General features: G+C 39.8%; 1 protein-coding gene across 6 annotated transcripts in view; it reads left to right on the top strand.

Annotated features, from left to right (window-relative positions):
• The window catches only part of Wdfy3 (WD repeat and FYVE domain containing 3), a 250,018-nt gene extending 246,452 nt beyond the window's left edge, over positions 1-3,566 (top strand). For all 6 annotated transcript variants that reach the window (XM_027939797.3, XM_071614400.1, XM_071614398.1 and 3 more), the window contains one exon: positions 239-3,566. In XM_027939797.3, the coding sequence (XP_027795598.2) occupies positions 239-362 (124 nt within the window). In that variant the 3' untranslated portion in view covers positions 363-3,566. The remainder of the gene's footprint in view (positions 1-238) is intronic.
• Positions 3,567-12,521: the final 8,955 nt, after the last annotated feature.

The following is a 12,521-nucleotide window of genomic DNA, read 5'->3' as shown; positions in this document are numbered from 1 at the left end:
AAATGCCTTTCCTGGTATAATATATTTTTTCATAGGCTGAAACAAATAATGCAACATCTCTTCTGGTTCCTGGTCAGCCACAGGATCAGACAATATTATGGCTTTGGGCATTCTCCTGACATTGCAATGCACGTTGGCCTCAACCTACAAGCCTTTCATTCAGTTTTTAAATCACTGTCCCTGGCCCAGTGATCACACAGAACCTATAACTAACTGATTTTTTTTTCTTTCCTTTTAGGTGCAGTCGATTTCAGTCAGAAATCAAACGCTTGAAAATCTCATCCCCGGTGCGTGTTTGTCAAAACTGTTATTATAACTTACAGCATGAGAGGGGTTCAGAAGATGGGCCTCGAAATTGTTGAAGATTGAACAAGCTGATTAGAGACCACAGACCCCTCTCAGATTCCCCTGTCACAACTCGGAAGGCATCAGAAACAGTCTCCGTTTACACATCTCTTCATACCACATGGTTGAAGTGTTGAATTCAAAGGGATCATTGAATAAACGGGTGTAGAGTACAGTACCGGGGCAGACACTATTCAGGTGGACAGCGCAAGAAGAATACAAGGTGGTTCCTAGGAACGACATTTTCAATATCCAGTTCTCCCTGATAACAGTAGCTGTCTCCAAGAGAAAAATCCTCACTTAATAACTGTCTTTTCCTGCATCTCATTTTTATAGAGCTATCCATCCTTATTTGGAAAAACCAACAAAAACAAAAAAGGCTTTTAGAAAATGGTTGTAAATCTGACTCCTTTGCAAGTAACTGTGTATATTGTAAATAGGTATAAAGGCCTTTTTTTCTAAATAAGGACCTAACTGCCTGTAACAGGAGACTTCAAACTAAACCACTAACGCAAAGAACTACTTATGGTTTGTCTAACATCTCTCACTTACCAACTGATTATAAATGTTTTTTTAAAATCCTCAAAGACATTATCTGTGGTTTTTTTCTTTTCTTTTCAAACCCAGCCTGTGTGCCTGATGTCATTTCTTTCAAGTTGCCCACAGTATCTCCACTTAAACTAGGCTAATAACCAAAATAATGTGGACCTTCTTTAGGAAACAGTGTGGGAGAATAGAAGTCCAGCCGTGAGATAACCTGGAAATATTAGGGCGTCTTGTACCTGGCTATGCACCACCTCAGTGTTGCTCTTATGTAACAAGGCCCCTTAAACTTGTGTGTGGACTGCTGTTTGGTCAAGGCATATATTCTTAGTGTTGCATAAAGGTGGTCAGGTGACTGATGTAGTGCAGAAAGCAGCCCTGCCTCAATTAATGGAATATATTTGCATGTGACCCCAAATTAGCTTTCTTGCATAGAACATAATAAGTATGTGTCTTTGGTGATACTAATGTTCTACTATAACATATTTTCAAAAAAAAAAAAAAAGGTTAAAAAAAGTGTACAGAATTAAAATTTAAACCTGTGTAAAACTGGATCATGTCAGAACTGCTTAAAATTAACCTTTAACATTTAATGCCATCTACCTGAAAATGGTGAGATTTATACTGTATCAATGTCTATTTTTTTGTTTTTGCTATGAATATAATTACAGTATTTTAATATTTAGTTATTTAATTTGTTCTACTAGTTGGATACAGAACACACAAATCCAGGGGGGTTAAAGCTGGCTGGGGCTAAGAGATAAGTTTAGTTTACAGAAAAGAAAGGCTTTGGTGGTGGGATTTTTTTAAATGTGTGTTATGTACATAAATATAAATATATATATAAAATCAAATGAAACAATTACTCTAGATTTTAACATTTTCAGATACTTAGTAATAATATTATGAACAGTTCTAAAAGCCCTGTGATTTGAAAAATGTAGAATCATTAATGGCCCCAAAAAGGAAGGACAGGCCTTCACACCCTCATGGAGGCATCATACAAAGGACAGTGGCTTTGGCTATCCCAACTTTTCATCTTTAGGCCCTGGTAACAGGCACACTTAATGCACTAAAATGCACATATATGTACATGCATTCAAAACTAGGCATTTGGTACAACAGTGATCTTGTACCTAATGGGCTGAAACCAGCTTAAGAACAGATTTGTTCTTCCTGATAACTAGGTCTCCAAGAGAAATAGAAAGGCTGCTTTAGTGCCTTATGCTACTAAATTTAAGTCTTTATTTACCTAAGTTTGAGCCTACAGTCTACTTATGATTACATATCAGATCTGATTAAAACACTTCCATTTCTAAAAGTTCAGATACACTTGTTAATAAAAGGATTATTGGCATTAATAATTTCACTTGAAGAAAAGTCGTGTTCTGTTTTCCTTTCTGTGTCTCACTCCTCGCCCCTCCCCATCTCCATCTTATTCCCATTCTAGCAAACAATGCTGATGTTCACCAGTTGCAGAAACTGTGCTGTCACACAGTACCGGGCTGCCTGCCTGCCCTCTGGATGCATTGTAGCAGTGTTATTCTACACTTTTTTTAAAAAAGAAGCACCCTCCTTTTGTCCACGACCATGTTTACCCCATATCCAATGGCAGAGGTGTTCCTTAAAGACTTGAATATAGGAATGTGTGTGTGTAGTCACTTAAAGGTTATTCCTGTATGTAGTCCAAAGTTATATGGGATGAACACTTTGAAACTTTCCAACACAACTTCCATAATAGAAGGTGGAAACCAAAACCCTCATGATAGTATTTCCTCTGGCAGCTGGTGCTGTGGGCAACTGTTTTGTTCAATCTAGTTTATTTTCCTTTTGCTTCCGAGGCAGAAATCATAGAATCACTCACACATACAAGTACACTCACGCACATAAACTAATTGTTTCTCTGGGTATCTTCTGTGTTCTATGTAAATTTGTTTACCAACACATATTCTCAGTGTGTACATCCACCTTTGTGTGGTCTGCATTCTTTCTCTGCGAGTACCTCACAGGGCTCCTGCCTGATCTTCGTAGTTTTATTTGTTCATCCATCCTTCCCATCCACCCACTTATTTGTCCATGTACTCTAACATTTGTGTGTAGCGTGCAAGTGTAATGTCATGCTTTTGAAGAAGAGAATAGCTGCCCATAGCAGCCATCCGTCTGGATAATAGCAAAACACTCTAGATAAGTTATTTTGCACTTTCTTATGTATAAAGTTGGTAGAAACTTATTTTTGCTTTGTATCATTTAAATACATTTTGTTTTGGTAAATGAACTGTGTATAAAATATTTATGCTGTTAAAACTGTTTTTAGAAAGTATTTTTAATTTCAGCAAGTTTGGTTACTTGTTGCATGACTATTAACACAGCTGACTTTTTGTGTCAGTGCAATGTATATTTTTTGTCCTGTTATTAACTTGTAAGCCCTAGTAATGGCCGATTATTTGTACAGCAACAGAAGTAAATTGAAGATACTGGCTAAGACTGGATTGATTGTGGACTTTTGTACTATATTGCAGAATCCAATATCTGTTTTTTGGTGGATATGTAAAAGGCCTGAAGAATTCCTATCTAGTGTGCAATCTGTGATATCTGAATGTTCATTGTATATCTGTCTCTGATACAAAAAGGTAGAGTAACACAATTACAATACATGATTAAATGCAATAGTCCAGGTACTTAAGTATTTTTTTTTATTTCAAATAAATACCTATTATTTACTACACACCAAAAAAAAAACTATTCAAGTTGTTTTAAAGTCAGTTCTTCAGAGAAAAACAAAAATGAGATTTAATAATTTCCTAAATTTTGTACAGTGTTTTCCTAGTTGTGAATATCTCTTTTGTCTCTGCATAAGATTGCAGGGATGTTGACTGTTCAAATTCTAGATTGAGCCATCCATAAAAAATAGGTTTCCTGCATTCTGAATTTCCCAATTATGCTGGATTCCCAGGGCAGATGACTGTGTGGGAGTGGCAGTAGAAAGAAGCGAGTGGCTTCTGAAAGACATGATCTTCAAGTTTGAGCCTATCAAAAAAGACCTTTCTGCATAATTTTGCTTTTTTTTTTTTAACCCTCATATTGTAAAAAGTCCAGCAGCTGCTGTCATCAGCTGGTCTTTGGTGTTAGAACTCAAAATCCATTTTATTGTTGCTTTATTTGGTTTTCAAATAGCTTTCCCAGGAAAGGAAGATGTAGACGACACTTAGTTTATTTAGATGGTTTCTGATGATTTCACTTTTTCTAAAGATATTAAGTTCATTTTAAGCTTGAACAGTCCCAAATTTGAAGCTATCATGTACAAATTACACATCAGTGCAATTCCGCATAAGAAGCAGAAGATGAATGCCAAGCACTTCTAAAACCATAGCAGGCCTAGTGTGGTGGTGCGTGGCTCTGGTGGCTGAGGCAGGAGGATTACAAGTAAAACACCAGTCTCAGCAACTTAGTGAGGCCCTAAGCAACTTAGTGAGATTCTGTCTTAAAATTTTTTAAAAAGGGTTGGGGATATAGCTCAGTGGTAAAGCAATACTGGGGTAAATCTCCAATGCCAAAAAAATAAATAAAACCATAGTGAATTCTTCAAAAGTAAAAAGTTAGTGGTGAGAGAAGGCCTAGGGCAACTCCCATGTCTCCTTGCATTATTACTCAGTCTCTTTGAGAAGGGTTACATCAAGGATGGACATTGCAGAAAATCTCAAATGCAGAAATTCCATAACTAGAATGTGGAAAACTAACTAGAAGATTTAAAACAATAAACATACAAACAATCTTTAGTAAGTCTTTTCAACCATTTGCTTCTCATTTTCAGCACAATTTCTTCCCCATGCCTCATTTTTGCCCATTTGGAGCAGCAAAGAGGCTTCACGGGATTGGCCCAGTGTTGCTTAGTCTTTTTGCTTGATGAATATTCTCATCTTCCCCTGCCCACTGCAAAGCTCTTTTTATATTTGTTGTTTCCTCTTTTACTAGAGATGACATCAAGCCATGCCATCACACTGAAAGATGGCATAGTAACATGAAGAACCTATGGTAGGAATTAAGACAGAATGCAGTTCTAGCCAGCTTGGGAAGCTTCCTGAAGCTTCCTTTCAGTGCTCTATCAGGTCTTCCTATGTCAATGCCTGCCTGAGACCATAGCAAGGGTTTTAGATAGTGCCACTTTAAACTGTGGTTTTAGGCCTCTGGTCCTTAAAAATGTTATAAAGACCCCAAACAGCTTTATACGGTTTATATTCATCAATAATTATTGCAGTAGATATTAAAGCTGAGGGTATGATTTTATATATATATATATATAAAATGAACTGATGAAAGCACTATATATAAATATCAATTATATATTTCTATAAATTACTTTCCAACAAATAAATTGGCCAGAGGAGTGGAATTTTATAAGTTTGGAAATCTTTAATGTCTAGTTTAACAGTGGATTCTAATATCTGCTTCTACAATTTGTTGTGATACTTTGTTTTGATTGAAGCAGATGAAGAAAATCCAGCCTCATAGATAAGGGAAAAGGAGGACTATTTTAATAACCTTTACAGATAATTGTTTCCTAATACTTTTAGGTTTTTTCATAGTTTAAACTTCTTAAAGATGGGTACTATAGAGAATCTGAAATTAAGCCAGGCACAATGGCACATGCCTATAATCCCAGCAACTCAGGAGATTGAGGCATGAGGATTGTGAGTTCAAAGCCAGCCTCAGCAACAGCAAGATGCTAAAAAAACTCAGACCCTGTCTCTAAATAAAATAGAAAATAGGGCTGGGGATGTGGCTCAGTGGTCAAGTGCCCCTGAGTTCAATCCCTGGCACACACCCCTGCCCCCCCCCCCCACAAAAAAAAAAACTATACGGAACCTGAAATTGGACTAATGAACTTTTCATACTCTATTAAAATTCACTGGTCTGCCTTGTACTTTGTATCTTTGCTCATCCATAATTTTATAGCATCATACATTGTTAACAAATATTGGTTCGCTGATATAATAGTGAACTATATGACTACTACTGCAGTGTATGCATATCTTCCAAAGGTTGACTATATAATATCAAAAATCACATTATATATATTAAAATATTACAGCCATCTCAGGAAATTCTAATTTATATAGTGATGGATACACATTTTCAAATAATTTAGTCTTTCTTAAAACCTAAAATTTTATCATTTACAATTAAGAGCTGTTTACTCTTATCTCTGAAATAACAAGCTCACTTTGTTAGTTGTCAAAAATATTTCTGCCACAGGGCCATAGTCTGTCCCTGGGCTAAATCTCCAGTGCCAAAAAAATAAATAAATTTTAAAAATTTACTCTTTCAGTAAAAATGGGTGCTCTTCAAAAAATATGTGAGACCCCACTTATAGCTCAGGCACACAAGTACAAATTTTATTGCTTTTTTTTTTGCATACCAGGAATTGAAATCAGGAGTGCTCTACCACTGAGCCACATCCCCAGCCCTTTTTCATATTTTATTTTGAGACAGAATCACGCTCAGTTCCCTAAGATCTCACCAAATCGCTGAGGCTGGCTTTGAACTTGTGATCATCCTGCCTCAGCCTTTAGAGCCTTTGGGATTACAGACACGTGCCTCGGCACCCAGCTCCAAGGACATTCTTAAGGGAATCAGGTACTTGTTTATTTTACTGAGAGTGCTTGGTGATGAAGAATATGATTACTGTTGCTAACAGTTTGATGTCACTATCTTCATCACACCAAGATTCTAGCAGTTTTACCTACCATTGCTCTTGCACCACAGTATAAACATCAATGCAATGAAAATGGAAATGAGGTTTGGTATTATTATGGAAACAGTCTTCATCTTGCAGCTCCTCTGAAAGGGTCTTAGTATCTAGTGGTCTAGACTTCAAGAACCATTAGTCCAGGGAGAAGATGCATGAGATGCTCCCTAAACTGAAGAAGCATGCATACAATTGCATTTGGTAACTAAGTTCCTAAGCATACACCTGGAGCACTCTTTGAAACCTGCCAGGTACACAAGACGAGGCCCCATCATACTGGACAGATGGGGTGGCTGCACCCAGCTACAAAGGTATTACCTCCACAGCTCCAAACCTCAGAGAAACAAAGAACACATTTCTGAGGTATTGAGGTATCTAAGGAGGACATTTTTAAATTACATTACTAAGTCAAGTCTCTATACTTTCCATACTGTAAAAGAACCTTAATGTTACCGAAAGCTTGGTCCTTGTCCCGAATGCTATGTTTATTACTTGGCTAGGAAAGGAGAAACACAGGGGACTCCTGTCCCAAAGACTGTGATTCTCCCCATCAGCAGGAACAGGTGGTTTTTAAAGAGGTGATTAAGAGAAAATGAGATTAAGGAGGAAAAATCATGAAGGAGAAGATCAGGGAAAAGAAGATCAGAGAAGATCAGGGGAAAGGTTAAGGAAAAGAAGATCAGGGAGAAGAAGATCAAGAAGGAGAAGGTTAGGGAGAAGAAGGTTGGGAAAAAGGAAAAAAAAAACATGAAAGTTCCAAAGCCCCAAGGGCTACAGTCAAGACATGAAGTGAGCCCCTGTTACATTAATACTATTCTTTTAATATCACACACAGTTCTAATAAGCATCATATACTGATTAGTCTGGGACCTGAGTTTCTGTTCTACCCCTTTCTGTGTGTGAACTTGGGTGAGTGACTTAAGCTCTCCATGTCTGGGTTTGCTTATTTAAAAATGTTGTATTATGACAGCTGGCCCCAGAGAATTGTTATATATAAGGATTATATCTGGGAATACATATAGGGAAGGTAGTGCCTGACAATATGTTATAGTGTTCATTTCAAAATAGGAACGTAAAAGAAATGATGTACTGAGACTTTTTTCAAAGGCCAGAGCAAGGCGAGTAGCAGAAGCTCATCTTCACTCAGATAAACAGGGCAGAATGCTAGGGCAGGAAGAGCTCTAGGAAGTCAAGCCCAGGCCCTCCTTTGGCATAGGGAAGGGTTCATGGAGGGGTTCACTTTCCCAATATTGCATTCCCAGTTCTGTTCCTAAGCTTCCCAACTCCCAGGCCCATGCCCTCTACAGGTAGCTCCCAGCTTGCTTTCCCAGTTTAGTTTTTTTTTTTTTTAATTTTTATTGTTGGTTGTTCAAAACATTACATAGTTCTTGAAAGTGTGGGGTGCTGGGGATTGAACTCAGGACCTTGTGCATGCAAGGCAAGCACTCTATCAACTGAGCTATAACCCCAGCCTCCCAGTTTAGTTTTTGAAGACAACAGTGAAAGTGTGATTAGAATGTTATTTCAGTATCATCCATGAATGAGCATGCCCTGCCTTATCAAGAGAAAAGCGTTGGTACTTCAACCTTGGCCTTCAGCTATCATGCTTCCTGCTCAACAAAGGCACAGTGGTTGTGAGCTGCATTCCAGGACAGAACAGTTATTTAAGGAAAAACAGCCTGTTCATGATCTCGCCTTGAAGCACCGCAGCTGACTTGGAACAAAAGCTAGAACCTAAAAATGCTACTTCTGACTAGGGGTGTAGCTCAGTGGTACAGCGTGTGCTTAGTATGTTGAAGTCCCAAGTTCGGTCCACAGCACCAAGAAAAGTCACTGGAACACATGCTCTTTCTGCTCATACCAGCCAGGTCTAATTCCACCACAGGGCCTTTGTCCTGGTTGTACCCTCTGCCTGAGAGATTCCGCCTGGCCCACCTGTGCTCCTCTTCCTCCCTCACCTTCTTCAGCGATGGTCTCAAATGTCACCTTCCAAGTGAGGCCCCTGACCCACCTGCACTTCCCAGCCCCAATGCCCATTCACCACCCTCTCTGCTCTTCTTCCCTGGAACACCTTCCACAGTAACATGCTCTGTGTTAGTTCTCTGTGGTGTCTCCCAGTAGGGTCAGCCATGTGAAGCATTCATTTGGTCTTGTTCACCTCTGTGTGGAGTTCCCAGAACTGGGCCTGGCAGGGCAGCTGCTCAAGGAATTTGTTGAATGCAATGAATCAGAAATTAGAGGCAGCCAGTGACTTGTCCTCAACTCTAAGGCAATCTGTTTTTTTCAGAAATCATAAATCATCTTTCTTGTGTTGAATTTGAGCTTTCATGTGCCACATGCCCGAACACTTGTGTTTGGAACCCTCACTGGGGTGTGGTCTGCCCCATTCAACTTTCCTCCATCCTTGGGGGCACCTTTGAACACCACACCCTCCCTGCCATCAAGAGAACCATGCGCCCCGGACTCCACCAGAGAAGCTGCAGGGTCTCTGTTATAATGCCCGAGAAAAGAAAGCCTCCTCCCCTGCTAGTCCAGCCCACCTGGGAGGAGGAAATATTCCAGGGCAGCCCCCACCTCTCAAGCCTGCCAGGAGGGAGAGGTGGCAAATGGACCTGTTGTGGGAACCCTTCTGTGAGGTCAGCTGGCAGCCCTCCCACCCCCCCCAACCTGGAAAACTGTCCCCAAACTGCCTGCTCCCCAGATCTCACCACTGCAGATTCTCCTGTCAGATACTGTTGCAACTTTGAGATTTGACTAGCATACTACAAAAGTCAACTTAAAGTGTACGATTCAGTGTTTTGGTCATTTCTGTTGTTATGCGACCATCATTACAATTCAGTTTTAGAACATTTCATCACCTCAAAAGAAACCTCTTATCCTAGGCAGTCACTTTCATTCTCCCACTGCCCATCCCCCAGGCCCTGGCAACCACTCACCTGCTTTCTGTCTACTGTGAATTCGCCTCTCCTGACATGGCCTGGATGGAATCATGCAGTCTCCAGTCTCTGGGGGCTGGCTTACTTCTCTTAACATTTTTGAGGTTCCTCCATATTGTAGCATACATAAGTATTCCATCCTTCTTCACTGCCAAGCAGGAGTCCACTGGATGGCTGGACCACATTTTATTCATCCACTCACCACGTAATAGACTATTGCGAACAGTGAATTTTACTGCTGTAAACACTCATGCACAGGTTTTGTGTGGATGAATGTTTTCACTTGGGAGATTCCAAAGAGTGAAACGGTTGGACCAGAGAGCAACCTTTTGAGGAGGTGCCAGCTTGTTTTGCAAAGAGGCTACCACTTCGCCTTCCCTTCAGCCATGCATCTAACAGCACTTACTCTTGGAGACCAGCATCAACCCACCCCACTCTCCGTGAAGCCTTCAACTTCTTATCACGATGTCCACTACACTTTACTGAAGGTATCTGTCAAGAAAGCAGCTGACCCTGACAGCCTGTCTTAGCAGCCAGAGCCACTGGTTCCTCCCCAGGAAGACCTTTTCCTGCCACCCCTCCTCCTGGCTTCCCCCAGCTCCAGCCCAGATTGTAAACCACAATCACATCACCTTCTGCGATGTCTTCCCAGCTTAACCAGAAGTTCTTTGACAGCAGGAAGTATTTATCACTTTAGTTACTAAGATGACGTGTAATTCAAATGAAGTTCCATAATATATATGTTTAATGAACATATGATATCCATTCTTTGGAGAATGCTGGGGTTCTGGGGGATGGTGGTAATAAATATTCTTAGCAGCATGTATTATATTCAAATAAAACTTACCTCTTGAAATTCTTGAGAGCCCTTAGAAATAAATCACCTTCATGGTGCCAAAAAGTGCTACCTATTATGAATAAGACAGAGAGGCACAAAGACCTGCATGAAGTCCTCCTGCCTTTGCCCTCCCAGGAGCTAGAAGTCGTCACCCCTCAATTCAGTGTGGGTTCACTTAGAACTTCTATCAAGCCCTTTTGGCCTTGGCTTTTTTTTCCAGTACTACTGTGTACATTTGGGTGCTACTCCTCAAGCGAGGTCATACTAATCTGAATCAGGATCTGTTCCTTGTCTCCTGACTAAAAAATAGAATTGTCAAGGTGGGACTTCCAGCTACACCTGAGTAAAGAGGTCAGCAAATCTTCCCTTCCAAAGGAGAGCATCCACAAAATGGGAGAATGGTATACAATAAGTGAGAGATGCATGGGAGTTCATGGAGTCCTTGCCCAGGGCTCCTCCCCTTCCACCGTCAGCTCACTTGCTGTGGAGGTTTATCCAGGGCACAATAGATGGTGATGACTCCAGCAGCTGAAGGGACTCACTCGCCTTGAACAGTGGACGATGCCCACACTCAGTGATGTCAGTAGAAGTAGCAATCCGAGCAGAGAGCAAGTGAGAGGGCTCACAGCCCACAAGCCTGCAACTCCATGGCTGGCACAGGAACTCCACAGACCTGGAGAGTCCGGAGACCCTGACACACTTGTCCAACCCTGAGGCTACTTGCATGGTCCTCGATAGACAAAGTCAATTAAGAGTACATCATCAAAATGTCAAAACTATAAAAGACACGATTAAGAAAATTAGGGACAAAGCACAGCCTGGGAGAAAATATTTGCAAATCATCTATCTTACAAGGGATTTGTACTCAGAATATATAAACATTTTGTAAAACTCAACAGTAATAAAACATGCCATTTTAAACTGGACAAAAAACATAAGTACAGACTTCATCATATAAGATATACGCATTGCAAATAAGCACAGGAAATGATGCTCAACACTATTATCCATTAGGGAAATGCAAACTAAAACCACAATGAGACACCTCTACATACCAGCAAGAACGACTACAAATGAGCAGACAGGCAATACAGGTTTTGGTGAGGATACAGAATGTAGGACCCTTGTGCACAGCAAGTAAGAATGTAGGACTGTTTAGCCACCTTAGGAAACACTTTGGTTATTTAAATTAAACATGAAGAAAGAATAAATCCACTTTACAGAGATGTAAGACAATGCTATCAGATATCAAACCATTCCAAGCTATCAAGGACTATTAATATATTTTTGAATTTAATTCTAACTTCAACATGAAAAAAGAAGTTAAACATGAATTTACCATGCAATTCAGCAATTCCACCCCTAGCAATCTACCAAAGAGAAATGAAGGCATGTCCACAAGTTTTTCATAATAACATTTTTCATAAAAGCCCTAAACCGGAAAATAACCCAAATGTCCATCAACTGGCAAAGTTCACAAAATATGATATTCATAGAAAGCAGAGGAGTGCTAATATATGCAAAAATATTATGCAAGATGCAAAAATACAACACACCATATGATTCCATTTGTATGTGAAGTCCAGAAAAGATAAATTAATAAAGGCAGAAAACAAATTAATGATTGCCTAAGGCATGGAATTAGAGTGGGGATTAACTGTAAATGGGCACCAAGGAAATGTTAACAGAAATGTTCTCCAACTGGATTTGGTGAGATGGTTGTACAATGCTATAGTATGTAAATCACATTTTAATAAAGCTGTTGAAAACACATGGACTAGCTGAAATTTCTTGTTCTGATTTCTTCACAAGTTTTTGAGATTATTAAATCCAATGAGGAATACATTTAATTGATTATTCAACAATGTTCCCCAAACTTACCAGTCTTCTAGGCCCCATCTGAAGTTTAAAATCACATATTCTTGAACAGAAAGCCATATGGATCCATTAAACTCAAGTAGGAATCACAGTAGAAAGAAGCCCACATCCCGTCTGTGTTGAAAAGTGACAGCAGTTTGAGATTCTGTTCTCTCCCTAGGGAAGACAGTCTGACCTTGCTTTAACCGTCTCCCAGGTCCTTTGTACACATTAGGGAACTGGACTAGATTCTCTT

The sequence above is a fragment of the Marmota flaviventris genome, chromosome 7, assembly GCF_047511675.1.
Source record: "Marmota flaviventris isolate mMarFla1 chromosome 7, mMarFla1.hap1, whole genome shotgun sequence".
Taxonomy (NCBI): domain Eukaryota; kingdom Metazoa; phylum Chordata; class Mammalia; order Rodentia; family Sciuridae; genus Marmota; species Marmota flaviventris.
The sequence above is the reverse complement of the archived record's forward strand: the minus strand, read 5'-3'. Positions and strand labels throughout refer to the sequence as shown.